Source organism: Salvelinus alpinus, chromosome 16 (genome assembly GCF_045679555.1).
Source record: "Salvelinus alpinus chromosome 16, SLU_Salpinus.1, whole genome shotgun sequence".
In the NCBI taxonomy this organism is placed as follows: Eukaryota; Metazoa; Chordata; class Actinopteri; order Salmoniformes; family Salmonidae; genus Salvelinus; species Salvelinus alpinus.
In genome coordinates, this window is record NC_092101.1 from 53,464,692 (window position 1) to 53,487,884 (window position 23,193).

General features: G+C 45.3%; 1 protein-coding gene across 1 annotated transcript in view; it reads left to right on the top strand.

Moving 5' to 3' along the window:
- LOC139541684 (lipoma-preferred partner homolog) overlaps nucleotides 1-23,193 on the top strand; it is a 513,132-nt gene that overhangs the window by 368,846 nt on the left and 121,093 nt on the right. The window contains exon 10 of the mRNA XM_071346617.1: nucleotides 6,235-6,328. Within this exon, the coding sequence (XP_071202718.1) occupies nucleotides 6,235-6,328 (94 nt within the window). The remainder of the gene's footprint in view (nucleotides 1-6,234; nucleotides 6,329-23,193) is intronic.

Below are 23,193 nucleotides of genomic sequence, written 5' to 3' on the forward strand. Positions count from 1 at the left end.
CACCCTCCATATATCACATTATGTCTGTTATCACCCTCCATATATCACATTATGTCTGTTATCACCCTCCATATATCACAGTATGTCTGTTATCACCCTCCATATATCATATTATGTATGTTAACACCCTCCATATATCACATTATGTCTGTTATCACCCTCCATATATCACATTATTTCTGTTATCACCCTCCATATATCACATTCTGTCTGTTATCACCCTCCATATATCACATTATGTCTGTTATCACCCTCCATATATCACATTATGTCTGTTATCACCCTCCGTATATCACATTATGTCTGTTAACACCCTCCATATATCACATTATGTCTGTTATCATCCTCCGTATATCACATTCTGTCTGTTATCACCCTCCATATATCACATTATGTCTGTTATCACCCTCCATATATCACATTATGTATGTTATCACCCTCCGTATATCACATTATGTCTGTTAACACCCTCCATATATCACATTATGTCTGTTATCACCCTCCATATATCACATTCTGTCTGTTATCACCCTCCATATATCACATTATGTCTGTTATCACCCTCCATATATCACATTATGTCTGTTAACACCCTCCATATATCACATTATGTATGTTATCACCCTCCGTATATCACACTATGTCTGTTATCACCCTCCATATATCACATTATGTCTGTTAACACCCTCCATATATCACATTATGTCTGTTATCATCATCCATATATCACATTATGTCTGTTAACACCCTCCATATATCACATTATGTCTGTTAACACCCTCCATATATCACATTATGTCTGTTATCACCCTCCATATATCACATTATGTCTGTTATCACCCTCCATATATCACATTATGTCTGTTATCACCCTCCGTATATCACATTCTGTCTGTTATCACCCTCCATATATCACATTATGTCTGTTAACACCCTCCATATATCACATTATGTCTGTTATCATCATCCATATATCACATTATGTCTGTTAACACCCTCCATATATCACATTATGTATGTTATCACCCTCCGTATATCACATTATGTCTGTTATCACCCTCCATATATCACATTATGTCTGTTAACACCCTCCATATATCACATTATGTCTGTTATCATCATCCATATATCACATTATGTCTGTTAACACCCTCCATATATCACATTATGTCTGTTAACACCCTCCATATATCACATTATGTCTGTTATCACCCTCCATATATCACATTATGTCTGTTATCACCCTCCATATATCACATTATGTCTGTTATCACCCTCCATATATCACATTATGTCTGTTATCACCCTCCATATATCACATTCTGTCTGTTATCACCCTCCATATATCACATTCTGTCTGTTATCACCCTCCATATATCACATTATGTCTGTTATCACCCTCCATATATCACATTATGTCTGTTATCACCCTCCATATAGCATAATGCTCCTGAGGTCTGAGTACATGACATGGCTGTAGCATCCAGGCCCCAGCTTCAGGAAGCCTCTCATAGTAGTTGCTGATCTAGGATCAGTTTAGCTATCCAGATCATAATGAGTAAGATGGCTCTGCTGTAGTATTCTGTGACTAGACAGATCTGAAGGTTGGGAGACGGGGAATTGTCTGTCTCTTTCCTGGAACCCCAGCAGCTTTACATCGTGTTAATACGAGCTCAGCAGACACCTGAGGCATCAGGTGAAAGGTAACGCACAGCTTGTCCTCAATCCCCCACCTCAGCACGCACGCACGCACGCACGCACGCACGCACGCACGCACGCACGCACGCACGCACGCACGCACGCACGCACGCACGCACGCACGCACACACACACACACACACACACACACACACACACACACACACACACACACACACACACACACACACACACACCAGCCCTGATCAAATCAGCTGTAACAGTGGGTGTTGAGTGAGAGGAGGGTTACGGGGGCGGAGCTGTGTTGCCGTAGCAGCCCTCTCTTCCTCTAAACAGATGTTGGTTACATGTGTTTTTCTCACCCAGCCACTTTCCTTCCGGTGTTTTCTGGAAGCAGCTTGCATTGTGGTCTATCCACAGTGGGTTTCTGACTGTCTCTGCCATCTAGTCAGCCAGTCAGTCAGCAAACCAGCCATCTAGTCAGCCAGCCAGTCAGCAAACCAGCCAGCCAGCCGTCTAGTCAGCCAGCAAACCAGCTGGCTCTGTCCACTATGCTGCAGGCAGTGTCTCTGTCCACTATGCTGCAGGCAGTGTCTCTGTCCACTATTCTGCAGGCAGTGTCTCTGTCCACTATGCTGCAGGCAGTGTCTCTGTCCACTATGCTGCAGGCAGTGTCTCTGTCCACTATGCTGCAGGCAGTGTCTCTGTCCACTATGCTGCAGGCAGTGTCTCTGTCCACTATGCTGCAGGCAGTGTCTCTGTCCACTATTCTGCAGGCAGTGTCTCTGTCCACTATGCTGCAGGCAGTGTCTCTGTCCACTATGCTGCAGGCAGTGTCTCTGTCCACTATGCTGCAGGCAGTGTCTCTGTCCACTATGCTGCAGTCAGTGTCTCTGTCCACTATGCTGCAGGCAGTGTCTCTGTCCACTATTCTGCAGGCAGTGTCTCTGTCCACTATTCTGCAGGCAGTGTCTCTGTCCACTATGCTGCAGGCAGTGTCTCTGTCCACTATTCTGCAGGCAGTGTCTCTGTCCACTATGCTGCAGGCAGTGTCTCTGTCCACTATGCTGCAGGCAGTGTCTCTGTCCACTATGCTGCAGGCAGTGGCTCTGTCCACTATTCTGCAGGCAGTGTCTCTGTCCACTATTCTGCAGGCAGTGTCTCTGTCCACTATGCTGCAGGCAGTGTCTCTGTCCACTATTCTGCTGCCAGTGCCACTGTCCACTATGCTGCAGGCAGTGTCTCTGTCCACTATTCTGCAGGCAGTGTCTCTGTCCACTATTCTGCAGCCAGTGTCTCTGTCCATGGTGCTGCAGGCAGTGTCTCTGTCCACTATGCTGCAGCCAGTGTCTCTGTCCATGGTGCTGAAGTGAGCCCACCTGTTCTTCTGTGCTGAGGTGGGTGTCTCTGTCCATGGTGCTGCACTGGGAGTCCTTCAGCCACACCTATGGCCATGCCGCTCACGGTGTCACTGGTACACTACATGACCAGAAGTATGTGGACACCTGCACATCGAACATCTCATTCCAAAAGCATTAATATGGAGTTGTTCCCTCTCCATTGCTGCTATAACAGCCTCCACTCTTCTGGGAAGGCTTTCCCACTAGATGTTGGAACATTACTGCTGTAACAGCCTCCACTCTTCTGGGAAGGCTTTCCCACTAGATGTTGGAACATTACTGCTGTAACAGCCTCCACTCTTCTGGGAAGGCTTTCCCACTAGATGTTGGAACATTACTGCTGTAACAGCCTCCACTCTTCTGGGAAGGCTTTCCCACTAGATGTTGGAACATTACTGCTGTAACAGCCTCCACTCTTCTGGGAAGGCTTTCCACTAGATGTTGGAACATTGCTGCTATAACAGCCTCCACTCTTCTGGGAAGGCTTTCCACTAGATGTTGGAACATTGCTGCGGGGACTTCCTTCCATTCAGCCACAAGAGCATTAGTGATGTTGGTCACTGATGTTGGGCGATTAGGCCTGGCTCACAGTCGGCGTTCCAATTAATTCGCCAAAACCCAGATTCGTCCGTCAGACTGCCAGATGGTGAAGCGTGATTGATCACTGCATAGAATGCGTTTCCAATGGCGGGCAAGAGTCCAATGGCGGGCAAGCTTTACACCACTCCAGCCGATGCTTGACATTGCGCATGGTGATCTTAGGCTTGTGTGCAGCTGCACGGCCATGGAAACCCATTTCATGAAGCTCCCGACGAACAGTTCTTGTGCTCACGTTTCTTACAGAGGCAGTTTGGAACTCGGTAGTGAGTGTTGCAACCGAGGACAGACGATTTTTACGCACTCGGCGGTCCCGTTCTGTGAGTTTGCGTGGCCTACCTCTTCGCGGCTAAGCCGTTGTTGCTCCTAGACGTTTCCACTTCACAATAACAGCACTTACCGTTGACCTGGGCAGCTCTAGCAGAGTAGATATTTTACGAACTGACTTGTTGGAAAGGTGGCATCCTATGATGGTGCCAGGTTGGAAGTCACTGAGCTCTTCAGTAAGGCCATTCTAATGCCAATGTTTGTCTATGGAGATTGCATGGCGGTGTATTCATTGTTATACACCTATCAGCAACATCCGAATCCACTAATTTGAACAGGTATCCACATACTGTTTTGCATCACTCGCTTTCTCTCTCTTTTCAACTCACCCATTCTCCCCCTTTCTCCCCCATCCTACTTTACTTAGTTTATTTATTCAGTTAAATGTGTGAAATTAGTTTCGGTATAATTTAGGTTAAGTTTTGAGGCAAACTTCTGGGGGATTTTGAACTGGGCGCCTTCAACTGTCGGGAGAAGGAGGGGCAACAAGTGAAAACCATTCAAATAATGACACCCCCTCCTAAAACTGGTTCTGAGTCCAGTTCTGTTGGTGATATTACGATTCTAACAACGACAGTGTGTTATATAGACTTATTTAGTAAAAGTCAAGGATGATGGGCGGGGGCATGACTTTAAAAATGTCAGAGTAATAAATTAAATTAAAAAAATTAATGAGCCAATCCAAATGACTGCTTTTAGCGGTTATAGTGTGAACACTGCTAATCAAATCAAATCAAATGTATTTATATAGCCCTTCGTACATCAGCTGATATCTCAAAGTGCTGTCCAGAAACCCAGCCTAAAACCCCCCAAACAGCAAGCGATGCAGGTGTAGAAGCACGCATAATCTAAGCCACACATCAAACCAAGGGGATTAAATCCTCCCATTAGGAGAAACTTGTTTCTGACATTAAACATGTTCCTTATCCGTTCTGTGGGCGCCCTGCTGTCTCATGCAGCCTGTCCCTGCCAGGCCATTTAAAACACCCTGTTAAGGCTTCCCTGCATGCTTCATGATTTGTTTCACTGTTTTTTATTCCGCTATTAAACGGCAATAATGTAAGCTAGTGAGATCTAGTTGCTGGAGAGACATTTATGTGATATTTCTAAGTTCAGTAAAGTGTAATACAACAGCACTAGCCGGTGTGCCTGGCTCCTACTACCATACCCCGTTCAAAGGCACCTACTACCATTCCCCCGTTCAAAGGCACCTACTACCATACCCCGTTCAAAGGCACCTACTACCATACCCCGTTCAAAGGCACCTACTACCATACCCTGTTCAAAGGCACCTACTACCATACCCTGTTCAAAGGCACCTACTACCATACCCCGTTCAAAGGCACCTACTACCATACCCTGTTCAAAGGAACCTACTACCATTACCCCGTTCAAAGGCACCTACTACCATACCCTGTTCAAAGGCACCTACTACCATACCCCGTTCAAAGGCACCTACTACCATTACCCCGTTCAAAGGCACCTACTACCATACCCCGTTCAAAGGCACCTACTACCATACCCCGTTCAAAGGCACCTACTACCATACCCTGTTCAAAGGCACCTACTACCATACCCTGTTCAAAGGCACCTACTACCATACCCTGTTCAAAGGCACCTACTACCATACCCCGTTCAAAGGCACCTACTACCATACCCTGTTCAAAGGCACCTACTACCATTACCCCGTTCAAAGGCACCTACTACCATTACCCCGTTCAAAGGCACCTACTACCATACCCCGTTCAAAGGCACCTACTACCATTACCCCGTTCAAAGGCACCTACTACCATACCCCGTTCAAAGGCACCTACTACCATACCCCGTTCAAAGGCACCTACTACCATACCCCGTTCAAAGGCACCTACTACCATACCCCGTTCAAAGGCACCTACTACCATACCCCGTTCAAAGGCACCTACTACCATACCCCGTTCAAAGGCACTTAAATCTTGTGTCTGGCCCATTCACCCTCTGAATGGCACACATACACAATCCATGTCTCAATTGTCACAGGGCTTAAAAATCCTTCTTTAACCCGTCTCCTCCCCTTCATCTTCACTGATTGAAGTGGATTTAACAGGTGACATCAACAAGGGATCGTAGCTTTCACCTGGATTCACCTGGTCGGTCTATGTCATGGGAAGAGCAGGTGTTCCTAATGTTTTGTCCACTCAGTGGTTGTGACTGTGGTAAAGTGACTGTGGCAAACTGTGTGTATGAACCGCTATGTACCTGTGTTGTGTTGCAGGCTCCCAGCAGTGCCAGGCCTGAGGAAGAATTGGAGCGTCTCACCAAGAAGATGCTTTATGACATGGAAAACCCTCCGGCCGAGGAGTACTTTGGTAAGACAAAACTTTACTGTCCATAGTACAGTAATCATAGCATTACCTATGGTGATCGTCATTATAGGGTCACTCCACAAAAATAGTGCTTTTTGGTCTGTTTGATATTTTCAGTAGATATATTAAATGAAGTCTAATTTATTAATATAGACCACATGGAGAATTCAATAAGTCACATGTTTTATATGACTTGCTAAAGTGCTTAAAGTCAGCATTTTGACATGTCCCTCCGTGCTCCCTGTAGGAAGATTTTAACCAACTAAATGTCTGTAAAGACCTAGTTATTTTGTTGCTTTGACAAAGTCAGTTCTGAACATTATCCTTTATTTCATGTGATTAGTGATTCATTTAATCCATGTGATTAATGATTAATTTATTCCATGTGATTAATGATTCATTTATTTAATGAGATTAATGAATCATTTATTTCATGTGATTATTGATTCATTTATTTCATGTGATTAATGATTCATTTATTTTATGTGATTAAATCAAATCAAATGTATGTATATAGCCTTTCTTACATCAGCTGATATCTCAAAGTGCAGAAACCCAGCATAAAACCCCAAACAGCAAGCAATGCAGGTGTAGAAGCACGGTGGCTAGGAAAAACTCCCTAGAAAGGCCAAAACCTAGGAAGAAACCTAGAGAGGAACCAGGCTATGAGGGGTGGCCAGTCCTCTTCTGGCTGTGCCGGGTGGAGATTATAACAGAACATGGCCAAGATGTTCAAATGTTCATAAATGACCAGCATGGTTAAATAATAATAATCACAGTAGTTGTCGAGGGTGCAGCAAGTCAGCACCTCAGGAGTAAATGTCAGTTGGCTTTTCATAGCCGATCATTCAGAGTATCTCTACCGCTCCTGCTGTCTCTAGAGAGTTGAAAACAGCAGGTCTGGGACAGGTAGCACGTCCGGTGAACAGGTCAGGGTTCCATAGCCGCAGGCAGAACAGTTGAAACTGGAGCAGCAGCACGGCCAGGTGGACTGGGGACAGCAAGGAGTCATCATGCCAGGTAGTCCTGAGGCATGGTCCTAGGGCTCAGGTCCTCCGAGAGAGAGAAAGAAAGAGAGAATTAGAGAGAGCATACTTAAATTCACACAGGACACCGGATAAGACAGGAGAAGTACTCCAGATATAACAGACTGACTCTAGCCCCCCGACACATAAACTACTGCAGCATAATTATTGGAGGCTGAGACAGGAGGGGTCAGGAGACACTGTGGCCCCATCCGATGATACCCCCGGACAGGGCCAAACAGGCAGGATATAACCCCACCCACTTTGCCAAAGCACAGCCCCCACACCACTAGAGGGATATCTTCAACCACCAACTTACCATCCTGAGACAAGGCCGAGTATAGCCCACAAAGATCTACGCCACGGCACAACCCAAGGGGGGCGCCAACCCAGACAGGAAGACAACGTCAGTGACTCAACCCACTCAAGTGACGCATCCCTCCTAGGATGGCATGGAAGAGCACCAGTAAGCCAGTGTCTCAGCCCCTGTAATAGGGTTAGAGGCAGAGAATCCCAGTGGAGAGAGGGGAACCGGCCAGGCAGAGACAGCAAGGGCGGTTCGTTGCTCCAGAGCCTTTCCGTTCACCTTCACACTCCTGGGCTAGACTACACTCAATCAAATGACCCACTGAAGAGATGAGTCTTCAGTAAAGACTTAAAGGTTGAGACCGAGTCTGCGTCTCTCACATGGGTAGGCAGACCATTCCATAAATATGGAGCTCTATAGGAGAAAGCCCTGCCTCCAGCTGTTTGCTTAGAAATTCTAGGGACAATTAGGAGGCCTGCGCCTTGTGACCGTAGCGTACGTGTAGGTATGTACGGCAGGACCAAATTGGAAAGATAGGTAGGAGCAAGCCCATGTAATGCTTTGTAGGTTAGCAGTAAAACCTTTATTTAATTAATGTGATTAATGATGCATTTATTTCTTGTGATTCATTTATTTCATGTGATCAGTGATTCATTTATTACATGTGATTAGCGATTCATTTATTTCATGTGATCAGTGATTCATTTATTACATGTGATTAGCGATTCATTTATTTCCTGTGATCAGTGATTCCTGTTACGACCCTGTTACTTTATTTGGCACTTACTATAGTAACTTTTTTATTTAACATCTTGAGATGGGAAAGCTATTTTTTATGAAGTTGAACATGTGCTCTTTATGACAGAATGTAAAAATGATGTGAAATGAAATGTATTTAATTTTTTCGCCAAGTACTTTGGTAAAACAGATGAACGACTCCCTACCCACCACCAGTGCCACTCATCCTTGTCTGTGTGACCAACCAGGGCTCAAGCCCTGGTCTCCTCCACTATAAGTACAGAGCACACCGTAGTTATGCCATGGATCCCATCCAATCACAAGGCATCATCAGGAGCACAGTCTTCTACTCTATATGTCAGAGGGCTGCAGCTAAACCTTTAAACTATGTGTCAAATAGTCAACTACTAGCTAACAGTGTCATTCATTCACCATCTACAGGATGTGGGATTGTCTCACCAAGTTAGGCTTGTCACTAGTTACCACAGCCACAAAGTCAACATTATCTATATTGTAAAAAATAAAAACTACTTTTTGGTCTTAATTCAGGGTTAAGGATAGGTTTAAGATTAGCAGTGTGTTTAAGGTTAGGTTTAAAATAAAATGCGACCAAGAGAAATGGTAGAAATAGGCAGGGTTTAGCCATAATTCTGACTTTGTGGCTATAGAAGCTAGTGATCTCTCTCTCTCTCTCTCTCTCTCTCTCTCTCTCTCTCTCTCTCTCTCTCTCTCTCTCTCTCTCTCTCTCTCTCTCTCTCTCTCTCTCTCTCTCTCTCTCTCTCTCTCTCTCTCGCTCTCTCTCTCTCCTATTGTTAAGGTCATTATGTTGCTCTGTGGTATAGAATGAAACTGCTCAGTTGTAGCTTTAACGGTCATTTCTTATGCTAGTCACATCCTGTATTTGGGCCCATAGTGGGGAAGAAGCACTAACGTCAATGTACAGTATTTTATTTAAAGGTATTTGAATCAAAAGAGCTCATCAATGATCTTTCATCATGTGCTTTGTGCTAGTAGACCTTGTTCTTCCTCTGTTCTCCGAGAGAATGGTCTCCCTCTTGTCGTGTCTTTGGCTATGCCGGATTAAGTGATATGACATGCTATTCTATAAAATCCGTTCTCTGTAATTAATATTACCTGATTAAGCTAAACATGTAAATGTAATTAACTAGAAAGTCGGGGCACCACGAAAGAGTGTTTATAGAGCTGTTATCTTCCGAATAAACTCTGAAAGACCTAGTAATATTTTACATCAATAGCAGTCAATATTAATCGTCACCTTATTTCAGTCTCATCTGAAAGTTGTAAATTCTTGATTATCTTCACGAACCCTGGCTAACAAGTTGAATCAGCAATAGAAAATTGGGTTTAATTATTTATTTACTAAATACCTAACTAATCACACATAATTACACAGAATGAATCATACCTTGATTACAAATTATGTCATAAAGGAAAATGTCCCTAGCGGACGGAACAGATATGACAGCTGGTTACACAAAGAAAAGGGGGGTTGGGTTTGAGTGAAAGAGCGGGAAGACTGAAGAACAAAGGGAGAAGCGATGTCTCTATCGGGCCGTAGGCAGCTACTCTATCGTAAATACAGAACCTTATGCATTCTAAATTACCGCCCATTTGGAAAAGGAAATTGCAATAAATATTTACTCTGAGCTGCGCTTCGGTATGTTGGTCGTAGATGCTGGCCGTGTTGGCCAACAGAGATCTTCCTGTCCTCGGAAAAATGTCACTGGTGGTAAATTAGATACGTTGTAGTATCGTCGTAGTGTGGTAGACGGGATAGGTCGTCCGTCCTTTCCTAGCCCACATTTACAGCTGCTGTTAGGATGTCTCACTTCTTTAGTGAGTAAGAGTTCAAAGTTCATACCATTCACAACCAAAGCTCACGCTGAGGTTGGCTTAGTTCTGTAGTTGACATGTTAGTCCTTTTCAACGTATGGACCGTCGTCCTATCGTCCTCGGAACAGATGGTTACATTTTCGTCAAGGGCTTATATAGTGCAGGGAGAGAAGGGTGTGTTTCCTAGTTTATAACCCATGTCTCTTCACAGGGGCGGGCCACTGGTTGAGCAGAGCTCTAACTTTAAGAAAACCCAAATCTCTCATTTGGAAGCTAAAATTACATTTCATCTTTTCACAAATAGTGTCATATTTAAACATTTAAATTGCACAACAATTCCATGTGAATCTGATAACTATAATGTGTAGACTTTCCCAGATACAGTTTATGTCGTCCTGTCATCAGTCATAATGTCTCAGATGACAACCGAACTGACATCATATTCATTAAGTACCAAAACATATTTTCAACTGGTTCTATAACTGAAATATGGTTCCTTTCCCTCCACTTGTTTGATGTTCCCAGACTCTCTATGTTTAACAAAGGCTATTCAAGAGTCCCACTGTAGAGTCAGAGAGAGAGGGAAGAGAGAAAGGTATTTATGGGGGATGTCATAATCCTTACCCACAGGCCAGCGTCATGACACTCTGCTCTGCTCCTGTCTTTAAAGCCCCATGTGTCCCTCTCCACCACTGTCTCCCCCTGTTCTCTCCCATTCCACTTCTCCCCCTGTTCTCTCCCATTCCACTTCTCCCCCGTTCTCTCCCATTCCACTTCTCCCCCTGTTCTCTCCCATCCCACTTCTCCCCCTGTTCTCTCCCATCCCACTTCTCCCCCTGTTCTCTCCCATTCCACTTCTCTCCCTGTTCTCTCCCATTCCACTTCTCCCCCTGTTCTCTCCCATTCCACTTCTCCCCCTGTTCTCTCCCATTCCACTTCTCCCCCTGTTCTCTCCCATTCCACTTCTCCCCCTGTTCTCTCCCATTCCACTTCTCTCCCTGTTCTCTGCCATTCCACTTCTCTCCCTGTTCTCTGCCATTCCACTTCTCCCCCTGTTCTCTCCCATTCCACTTCTCCCCCTGTTCTCTCCCATCCCACTTCTCCCCCTGTTCTCTCCCATTCCACTTCTCCCCCTGTTCTCTCCCATTCCACTTCTCTCCCTGTTCTCTCCCATCCCACTTCTCCCCCCGTTCTCTCCCATTCCACTTCTCTCCCTGTTCTCTCCCATTCCACTTATCCCCCTGTTCTCTCCCATTCCACTTCTCCCCCTGTTCTCTCCCATTCCACCTCTGTGTCCTCTGCCCCTCCAACCCTCCTTTCCTCTCCTCTTCTTCTCTGTTTTTCTCCTCTCTCTAGCTTTTATTTTAATCCCTTAACAACCACCTCTGCCCCCCCCTTCCCTCTCCTCTTCCCCTCTGCCCCCACCGGCCCTCTTCTCTTCCACTCTGCCCCCCCTTCCCTCTCCTCTTCCCCTCTGCCCTCTCCGGCCCTCTCCTCTTCCCTTCTGCCCCCCCCCCCCCCCCTCCCCGGCCCTCTGCTCTTCCCTTCTGCCCCCATTCCTTTTCCGCTCCTCTGCCCCCCTGGTACCTCTGCCTCTTGTCTCACCCCCCCTATGTTCCCCTCTGCCCCTCCAGCTCTCTCCTGTCCCCATTCTGCCACTGGCCTCAGTCTCTATGGTCATGCTCAATAGATCTCTACCCAGCCAGTCTCCATGGTCACGCTCAATAGATATCTACCCAGTCAGTCTCTATGGTCATGGTGAATAGATCTCTACCCAGTCAGTCTCTATGGTCATGGTGAATAGATCTCTACCCAGTCAGTCTCTATGGTCACGCTGAATAGATCTCTACCCATTCTGTCTCTATGGTCATGCTGAATAGATCTCTAATTAGCCAGTCTCTATGGTCACGCTGAATAGATCTCTACCCAGTCAGTCTCTATGGTCATGGTGAATAGATCTCTACCCAGTCAGTCTCTATGGTCATGCTGAATAGATCTCTACCCAGTCAGTCTCTATGGTCATGCTCAATAGATCTCTACCCAGTCAGTCTCTATGGTCATGGTGAATAGATCTCTACCCAGTCAGTCTCTATGGTCACGCTGAATAGATCTCTACCCAGTCAGTCTCTATGGTCATGCTGAATAGATCTCTACCCAGTCAGTCTCTATGGTCACGGTGAATAGATCTCTACCCAGTCAGTCTCTATGGTCACGCTGAATAGATCTCTACCCAGTCAGTCTCTATGGTCACGCTGAATAGATCTCTACCCAGTCAGTCTCTATGGTCATGCTGAATAGATCTCTACCCAGTCAGTCTCTATGGTCATGCTCAATAGATCTCTACCCAGTCAGTCTCTATGGTCATGCTGAATAGATCTCTACCCAGTCAGTCTCTATGGTCATGCTGAATAGATCTCTACCCAGTCAGTCTCTATGGTCACGCTGAATATATCTCTAATTAGCCAGTCTCCATGGTCATGCTCAATAGATCTCTACCCAGTCAGTCTCTATGGTCATGCTGAATAGATCTCTACCCAGTCAGTCTCTATGGTCATGGTGAATAGATCTCTACCCAGTCAGTCTCTATGGTCACGCTGAATAGATCTCTAATTAGCCAGTCTCTATGGTCACGCTGAATAGATCTCTAATTAGCCAGTCTCTATGGTCATGCTGAATAGATCTCTACCCAGTCAGTCTCTATGGTGATGCTGAATAGATCTCTACCCAGTCAGTCTCTATGGTCATGCTGAATAGATCTCTACCCAGTCAGTCTCTATGGTGATGCTGAATAGATCTCTACCCAGTCAGTCTCTATGGTCATGCTCAATAGATCTCTAATTAGCCAGTCTAACTGCTCACTGTGTTCACATTCACCAGGTGATTGAAGCTTTACATCAGCCGTAATCAATCGCATTATTATAATACTGTGACGTGCGGAGGTGTTTTATTGTCCTGTATGTATTTAACCGATATTAAGGGGATTTTAGCTTCACGTCGCTCTTCTCTCACACAGGGTAAAGATCTTCATTGTTGAGCATTAGCCACAGATCAGGTCGGAAGAATCCCCTGGCTCAGTTAGGCAGGATGGCCCAGTCACTTCTAGCCAAATGGCTTTCTATGCTGAGTTGCCCTCCTTTCTGACAAGGGAGTGTGTGTGTGTGTGTGTGTGTGTGCACGTGAAGCCTGGCTGCCATACCATGCATGCACATGTTTGTAAAACTAAGGCCAGGGGCAGACTGGGACAAAAATTCAACCCTGGCATTTCAGCCAACCTTGTCACAACACAACTGATTGGCTCAAATGCATTAAGAAGAAAATACATTTGACCAATTAACTTTTAAGAAGGCAGACCTTTTAATTGAAATGCATTCCAGGTGACCTCCTCATGAAGCTGGTTGAGAGAATGCCAAGAGTGTGCAAAGCTGTCATCAAGGCAAAGGGGAGCTACTTTTGAAGAATCTGAAATGTAAAATATATTTAGATTTGTTTAACACTTTTTGGTTACCACATGATTCCATATGTGTTATTTCATAGTTTTGATGTCTTCACTATTATTATACAATGTAGAAAATAGTCAAAATAAAGAAAAACCCTTGAATGAGTAGGTGTGACTGAACTTTTGACTGGTAGTGTGTATATATATATATATACAGTGGGGAGAACAAGTATTTGATACACTGCCGATTTTGCAGGTTTTCCTACTTACAAAGTATGTAGAGGTGTGTAATTTTTATCATAGGTACACTTCAACTGTGAGAGACGGAATCTAAAACAAAAATCCAGAAAATCACATTGTATGATTTTTAAGTAATTAATTAGCATTTTATTGCATGACATAAGTATTTGATACATCAGAAAAGCAGAACTTAATATTTGGTACAGAAACCTTTGTTTGCAATTACAGAGATCAGACGTTTCCTGTAGTTCTTGACCAGGTTTGCACACACTGCAGCAGGGATTTTGGCCCACTCCTCCATACAGACCTTCTCCAGATCCTTCAGGTTTCGGGGCTGTCGCTGGGCAATACGGACTTTCAGCTCCCTCCAAAGATTTTCTATTGGGTTCAGGTCTGGAGACTGGCTAGGCCACTCCAGGACCTTGAGATGCTTCTTACGGAGCCACTCCTTAGTTGCCCTGGCTGTGTGTTTTGGGTCGTTGTCATTCTGGAAGACCCAGCCACGACCCATCTTCAATGCTCTTACTGAGGGAAGGAGGTTGTTGGCCAAGATCTCGCGATACATGGCCCCATCCATCCTCCCCTCAATACGGTGCAGTCGTCCTGTCCCCTTTGCAGAAAAGCATCCCCAAAGAATGATGTTTCCACCTCCATGCTTCACAGTTGGGATGGTGTTCTTGGGGTTGTACTCATCCTTCTTCTTCCTCCAAACACAGCGAGTGGAGTTTAGACCAAAAAGCTCTATTTTTGTCTCATCAGACCACATGACCTTCTCCCATTCCTCCTCTGGATCATCCAGATGGTCATTGGCAAACTTCAGACGGGCCTGGACATGCGCTGGCTTGAGCAGGGGGACCTTGCGTGCGCTGCAGGATTTTAATCCATGACGGCGTAGTGTGTTACTAATGGTTTTCTTTGAGACTGTGGTCCCAGCTCTCTTCAGGTCATTGACCAGGTCCTGCCGTGTAGTTCTGGGCTGATCCCTCACCTTCCTCATGATCATTGATGCCCCACGAGGTGAGATCTTGCATGGAGCCCCAGACCGAGGGTGATTGACCGTCATCTTGAACTTCTTCCATTTTCTAATAATTGCGCCAACAGTTGTTGCCTTCTCACCAAGCTGCTTGCCTATTGTCCTGTAGCCCATCCCAGCCTTGTGCAGGTCTACAATTTTATCCCTGATGTCCTTACACAGCTCTCTGGTCTTGGCCATTGTGGAGAGGTTGGAGTCTGTTTGATTGAGTGTGTGGACAGGTGTCTTTTATACAGGTAACGAGTTCAAACAGGTGCAGTTAATACAGGTAATGAGTGGAGAACAGGAGGGCGTCTTAAAGAAAAACTAACAGGTCTGTGAAAGCCGGAAATCTTACTGGTTGGTAGGTGATCAAATACTTATGTCATGCAATAAAATACAAATTAATTACTTAAAAATCATACAATGTGATTTTCTGGATTTTTGTTTTAGATTCCGTCTCTCACAGTTGAAGTGTACCTATGATAAAAATTACAGACCTCTAAATGCTTTGTAAGTAGGAAAACCTGCAAAATCGGCAGTGTATCAAATACTTGTTCTCCCCACTGTATATAGATGTACACTACCAATCAAAAGTTTGGTGTCACTTGGAAATGTCCTTGTTTTTGAAAGAAAAGCAAAAAAAATGTGTCCATTAAAATAACATCAAATTGATCAGAAATATGGTGTAGACATTGTTAATGTTGTAAAAGACTATTGTAGCTGGAAACGGCTGATTTTTAATGGAATATCTACATAGGCGTACAGAGGCCCATTATCAGCAACCATCACTCCTGTGTTCCAATGGCACGTTGTGTTAGCTAATCCAAGTATATCATTTTAAAAGGCTAATTGATCATTAGAAAATCCTTTTGCAATTATGTTAGCACAGCTGAAAACTGTTGTTCTGATTAAAGAAGCAATAAAACTGGCCTTCTTTAGACTAGTTCAGTATCTGGAGCATCAGCATTTGTGGGTTCGTTTACAGGCTGAAAATGGCCAGAAACAAAGACTTTCTGTAGAAACTCGTCAGTCTATTCTTGTTCTGAGAAATGAAGGCTATTCCATGCGAGAAATTGCCAAGAAACTGAAGATCTCGTACAACGCTGTGTACTACTCCCTTCACAGAACAGCGCAAACTGGCTCAAACCAGAATAGAAAGAGAAGTGGGAGGCCCCGATGCACAACTGAGTAAGAGGACAAGTACCTTAGAGTGTCTAGTTTGAGAAACAGACGCCTCACAAGTCCTCAACTGGCAGCTTCAATAAATAGTACCGGCAAAACACCAGTCTCAATGTCAACAGTGAAGAGGCGACTCCGGGATGCTGGCCTTCTAGGCAGAGTTGCAAAGAAAAAGCCATATCTCAGACTGGCCAATAAAAATAAAAGATTAAATGGGCAAAATAACACAGACACTGGACAGAGGAACTCTGAAAATCGGGCCGGCCGCGTCCATTATTATTATTCTTTATTATACATTGTTGAGGTCAATTTGGACCAGCCCATCCCATTAAAAGATGGTCTGGCCCTTCTGGCATTTGCCAGAATTGCCAGATGGCTAATCCTACCATGACTAAGGCCTGTGGTCTCCAGGGCTCACGTCTTGAACGAACGGGGCCACGGGGAAGAGAGGAGTCGCTAACTGGGTCATATCTGATGTGAGGCAGCTGAGTCACACAATCAGAGATAACGTCTGCCTCCACCGCTTACATTCAGGGCTGGGGGAGGGAGGAGGAGGAGAGGGAGGGAGGAAGGGAGGGGGGGAGGGAGGGAGGAGAGGGAGGGAGGGAGGGAGGGAGGGAGGAGAAGGAGGAGAAGGAGAAGGGGAGGGAGGGAGATGGAGTGACGAAGAGGAGAGCTGGAGGGAGACAGAGATAGAGGGACGAAGAGGACAGCTGGAGGGAGGGAGAGTGAGTAAGGAAGGTCAGAAGAGGAGTGAAAGTTAGTATGAACTCTGGGACTCATTATAAAGAGATAAACTACTCTCTCCACTCGATTAACAGAGCCCTCTGGCTCTCTGCTGATTCCCTAATGTACCTAATGTACACAAACTGGACTGCAGTGTAGTATAGTGTAGTATAATATAGTGTAGTGCGGTGCGGTGTCTCACACAGCCCCCTTTGCCCTTATAACAGTTTTTCTTCCGTCCCTCTCCACGCCCCTACCTGGGCTCGAACCAGGGACCCTCTGCACACATCAACAACAGTCACCCACGAAGCATCGTTACCCATCGCGCCACAAAAACCACGGAACAACTACTTCAAGGTCTCAGAGCGAGTGACGTCACCGATTGAAACGCTATTAGCGCGCACCACCGCTAACTAGCTAGCCATTTGACACCGTTTACACCCTATATAGTACACTACTTTTGATCAGAGAAATATGGGCCGAAAACAAATAAAGAAACATGTCAAATTAATGACATAAAAAAGTGCACTATATAGGGAATGGTGTGACATTTGGGAAGTAGCCTGTAGAGCCAGGGCTTGGGGGGGCTAGGGGAGAACAGGCCTCAGATCAGAGGGATGATGTGGAGTGTAGAGCCAGGGCTTGGGGGGGCTAGGGGAGAACAGGCCTCAGATCAGAGGGATGATGTGGAGTGTAGAGCCAGGGCTTGGGGGGGCTAGGGGAGAACAGGCCTCAGATCAGAGGGATGATGTGGAGTGTGGAGCCAGGACTTGGGGGGGCTAGGGGAGAACAGGCCTCAGATCAGAGGGATGATGTGGAGTGTAGAGCCAGGGCTTGGGGGGGCTAGGGGAGAACAGGCCTCAGATCAGAGGGATGATGTGGAGTGTAGAACCAGGGCTTGGGGGGGCTAGGGGAGAACAGGCCTCAGATCAGAGGGATGATGTGGAGTGTAGAGCCAGGACTTGGGGGGGCTAGGGGAGAACAGGTCTCAGATCAGAGGGATGATGTGGCGTGTAGAGCCAGGGCTTGGGGGGGCTAGGGGAGAACAGGTCTCAGATCAGAGGGATGATGTGGAGTGTAGAGCCAGGGCTTGGGGGGGCTAGGGGAGAACAGGCCTCAGATCAGAGGGATGATGTGGAGTGTAGAGCCATGGCTTGGGGGGGCTAGGGGAGAACAGGCCTCAGATCAGAGGGATGATGTGGCGTGTAGAGCCAGGGCTTGGGGGGGCTAGGGGAGAACAGGCCTCAGATCAGAGGAGCTCTGTAACTCTGTAATTACAATGAATCTGATGACATTTTACGGCTCTTCTTTGGGAAGGAAGGGCACAAGGGGAAAGAGGGCGAGCGGAGGAGAGGACCCCAGGGCTAGTAATTAACTAGATTAATCAGAATGGGACTCTCTGATGATCTCTTTCTCTTCTCTCTCTCTCTCCTTTCTTTCTTTCTTTCTTTCTTTCTTTTTTCTCTCTCTCTCTCTCTCTCTCTCTCTCTCTCTCTCTCTCTCTCTCTCTCTCTCTCTCTCCTTTCTTTCTTTCTTTCTTTCTTTTTTTTCTCTCTCTCTCTCTCTCTCTCTCTCTCTCTCTCTCTCTCTGTCTCTGTCTCTGTCTCTGTCTCTGTCTCTGTCTCTCTCTCTTGTCTCTCTTTCGCCCTTTATTCTCTGTCTTTCTCTCTACCTCCTACCTGCTCTCTCTCCTTGTCTTCCCTCTCTCTCTACCTCCCTCCTTCTTGCTCTCTCTCTCTTTCTCTCTCTTTCCCTATCTCCCCCCCTCTCTCTCTTTCTCCTTCCCTCTCTCGTTTTCTTTCTCTATAACAAAGTGTATTGGTGTCGCTACAGTAGCTAATGTCTTTGAGCTCCTAATTTAAATCAGTCTATTGTAGATTTCTATTGGTCCAGAGAGTTGAATTGAACTAAAATTACCAGTCTGTCTCAGTGATGTCAGGAGGAACGTTTAGCATCAGAGGCTCCAACTCAGACCCCTCCTCTAGTGTTACTGTCAGTACTGTTACTGTCAGTACTGTTAGTGTCAGTAATACAATATGGTACAGTAAGGTCAGTACTGTTACTGTCAGTACTGTTACTGTCAGTAATACAATATGGTACAGTAAGGTCAGTACTGTTACTGTCAGTACTGTTACTGTCAGTAATATAATATGGTACTGTAAGGTCAGTACTGTTACTGTCAGTAATATAATATGGTACTGTAAGGTCAGTACTGTTACTGTCAGTAATAGAATATGTTACTGTAAGGTCAGTACTGTTACTGTCAGTAATATAATATGGTACTGTAAGGTCAGTACTGTTACTGTCAGTAATAGAATATGTTACTGTAAGGTCAGTACTGTTACTGTCAGTAATATAATATGGTACTGTAAGGTCAGTACTGTTACTGTCAGTAATATAATATGGTACTGTAAGGTCAGTACTGTTACTGTCAGTAATAGTAGATTGAAACCTTTCTTTCAATGTCATCATCTGTCATATCTAATCCACTTAGGTTCTGCGTAGGTGTCCTGTGTTCTTCTGCCTTCTGTTCTAAAAGGAAACAGGGAGCCAATCACACGGCTGAGACCCAAACGGCACCCTATTCCCTTATATGGTGCACTGGTCCTGGTCAAAAGTAGTATCGAATAGGGAGCCATTTTGCCTCAACCACAGCTTTGTCCTGGGCTGTAGCTCTGCTACACGAGAACATACACACACTGTCTGTCTACTGTCACAACTCACTCTCTCTACTGTCACAACTCACTCTCTCTACTGTCACAACTCACTCTGTCTACTGTCACAACTCACTCTGTCTGTCTACTGTCACAACTCACTCTGTCTACTGTCACAACTCACTCTGTCTACTGTCACAACTCACTCTCTCTACTGTCACAACTCACTCTGTCTACTGTCACAACTCACTCTGTCTGTCTACTGTCACAACTCACTCTGTCTACTGTCACAACTCACTCTCTCTACTGTCACAACTCACTCTGTCTACTGTCACAACTCACTCTGTCTGTCTACTGACACAACTCACTATGTCTACTGTCACAACTCACTCTGTCTGTCTACTGTCACAACTCACTCTGTCTACTGTCACAACTCACTCTGTCTGTCTACTGTCACAACTCACTCTGTCTACTGTCACAACTCACTCTCTCTACTGTCACAACTCACTCTCTCTACTGTCACAACTCACTCTCTCTACTGTCACAACTCACTCTGTCTACTGTCACAACTCACTCTGTCTGTCTACTGTCACAACTCACTCTCTCTACTGTCACAACTCACTCTCTCTACTGTCACAACTCACTCTCTCTACTGTCACAACTCACTATGTCTACTGTCACAACTCACTCTCTCTACTGTCACAACTCACTCTCTCTACTGTCACAACTCACTCTCTCTACTGTCACAACTCACTCTCTCTCTATCTACTGTCACAACTCACTCTCTCTACTGTCACAACTCACTCTGTCTACTGTCACAACTCACTCTGTCTGTCTACTGTCACAACTCACTCTCTCTACTGTCACAACTCACTCTCTCTACTGTCACAACTCACTCTCTCTACTGTCACAACTCACTCTGTCTACTGTCACAACTCACTCTCTCTACTGTCACAACTCACTCTCTCTACTGTCACAACTCACTCTGTCTACTGTCACAACTCACTCTCTCTACTGTCACAACTCACTCTGTCTACTGTCACAACTCACTCTGTCTATCTACTGTCACAACTCACTCTCTCTACTGTCACAACTCACTCTGTCTACTGTCACAACTCACTCTGTCTACTGTCACAACTCACTCTGTCTACTGTCACAACTCACTCTGTCTACTGTCACAACTCACTCTGTCTACTGTCACAACTCACTCTGTCTACTGTCACAACTCACTCTCTCTACTGTCACAACTCACTCTGTCTATCTACTGTCACAACTCACTCTCTCTACTGTCACAACTCACTCTGTCTACTGTCACAACTCACTCTGTCTACTGTCACAACTCACTCTCTCTACTGTCACAACTCACTCTGTCTATCTACTGTCACAACTCACTTTCTCTACTGTCACAACTCACTCTGTCTACTGTCACAACTCACTCTGTCTACTGTCACAACTCACTCTCTCTACTGTCACAACTCACTCTGTCTACTGTCACAACTCACTCTGTCTATCTACTGTCACAACTCTCTCTATCTACTGTCACAACTCACTCTCTCTACTGTCACAACTCACTCTGTCTACTGTCACAACTCACTCTGTCTACTGTCACAACTCACTCTCTCTACTGTCACAACTCACTCTGTCTATCTACTGTCACAACTCACTCTCTCTACTGTCACAACTCACTCTGTCTACTGTCACAACTCACTCTGTCTACTGTCACAACTCACTCTCTCTACTGTCACAACTCACTCTGTCTACTGTCACAACTCACTCTGTCTATCTACTGTCACAACTCTCTCTATCTACTGTCACAACTCTCTCTCTCTCTATCTACTGTCACAACTTACACTATGTCTATCTACTGTCACAACTCACACTATGTCTATCTACTGTCACAACTCACTCTCTGTCTGCCTACTGTCACAACTCACTCTCTGTCTATCTACTGTCACAACTCTCTCTATCTACTGTCACAACTCACTCTCTCTCTATCTACTGTCACAACTCACACTATGTCTATCTACTGTCACAACTCACACTCTGTCTATCTACTGTCACAACTCACTCTGCCTACTGTCACAACTCACTCTCTGTCTGTCTACTGTCACAACTCACTCTGTCTATCTACTGTCACAACTCACTCTGTCTGCTGTCACAACTCACTCTGTCTATCTACTGTCACAACTCACTCTGTCTACTGTCACAACTCACTATCTCTACTGTCACAACTCACTCTGTCTACTGTCACAACTCACTATCTCTACCGTCACAACTCACTATGTCTACTGTCACACCTCACTATCTCTACTGTCACAACTCACTCGGTCTACTGTCACAACTCACTCTATCTACTGTCACAACTCACTCTATCTACTGTCACAACTCACTGTCTGTCTATCTACTGTCACAACTCACACTATGTCTATCTACTGTCACAACTCACTGTCTCTATCTACTGTCACAACTCACTCTGTCTACTGTCACAACTCACTCTCTGTCTGTCTACTGTCACAACTCACACTCTGTCTATCTACTGTCACAACTCACTCTGTCTACTGTCACAACTCACTCTCTGTCTGTCTACTGTCACAACTCACTCTCTGTCTGTCTACTGTCACAACTCACTCTCTGTCTATCTACTGTCACAACTCACTCTGTCTACTGTCACAACTCACTCTCTCTACTGTCACAACTCACTCTGTCTACTGTCACAACTCACTCTGTCTGTCTACTGACACAACTCACTATGTCTACTGTCACAACTCACTCTGTCTGTCTACTGTCACAACTCACTCTGTCTACTGTCACAACTCACTCTGTCTGTCTACTGTCACAACTCACTCTGTCTACTGTCACAACTCACTCTCTCTACTGTCACAACTCACTCTCTCTACTGTCACAACTCACTCTCTCTACTGTCACAACTCACTCTGTCTACTGTCACAACTCACTCTGTCTGTCTACTGTCACAACTCACTCTCTCTACTGTCACAACTCACTCTCTCTACTGTCACAACTCACTCTCTCTACTGTCACAACTCACTATGTCTACTGTCACAACTCACTCTCTCTACTGTCACAACTCACTCTCTCTACTGTCACAACTCACTCTCTCTACTGTCACAACTCACTCTGTCTACTGTCACAACTCACTCTCTCTACTGTCACAACTCACTCTGTCTACTGTCACAACTCACTCTGTCTACTGTCACAACTCACTCTCTCTACTGTCACAACTCACTCTGTCTACTGTCACAACTCACTCTGTCTACTGTCACAACTCACTCTCTCTACTGACACAACTCACTCTGTCTACTGTCATAACTCACTCTCTCTACTGTCACAACTCACTCTCTCTACTGTCACAACTCACTCTCTCTACTGTCACAACTCACTCTCTCTACTGTCACAACTCACTCTCTCTACTGTCACAACTCACTCTCTCTACTGTCACAACTCACTCTCTCTCTATCTACTGTCACAACTCACTCTCTCTACTGTCACAACTCACTCTGTCTACTGTCACAACTCACTCTGTCTGTCTACTGTCACAACTCACTCTCTCTACTGTCACAACTCACTCTCTCTACTGTCACAACTCACTCTCTCTACTGTCACAACTCACTCTGTCTACTGTCACAACTCACTCTCTCTACTGTCACAACTCACTCTCTCTACTGTCACAACTCAC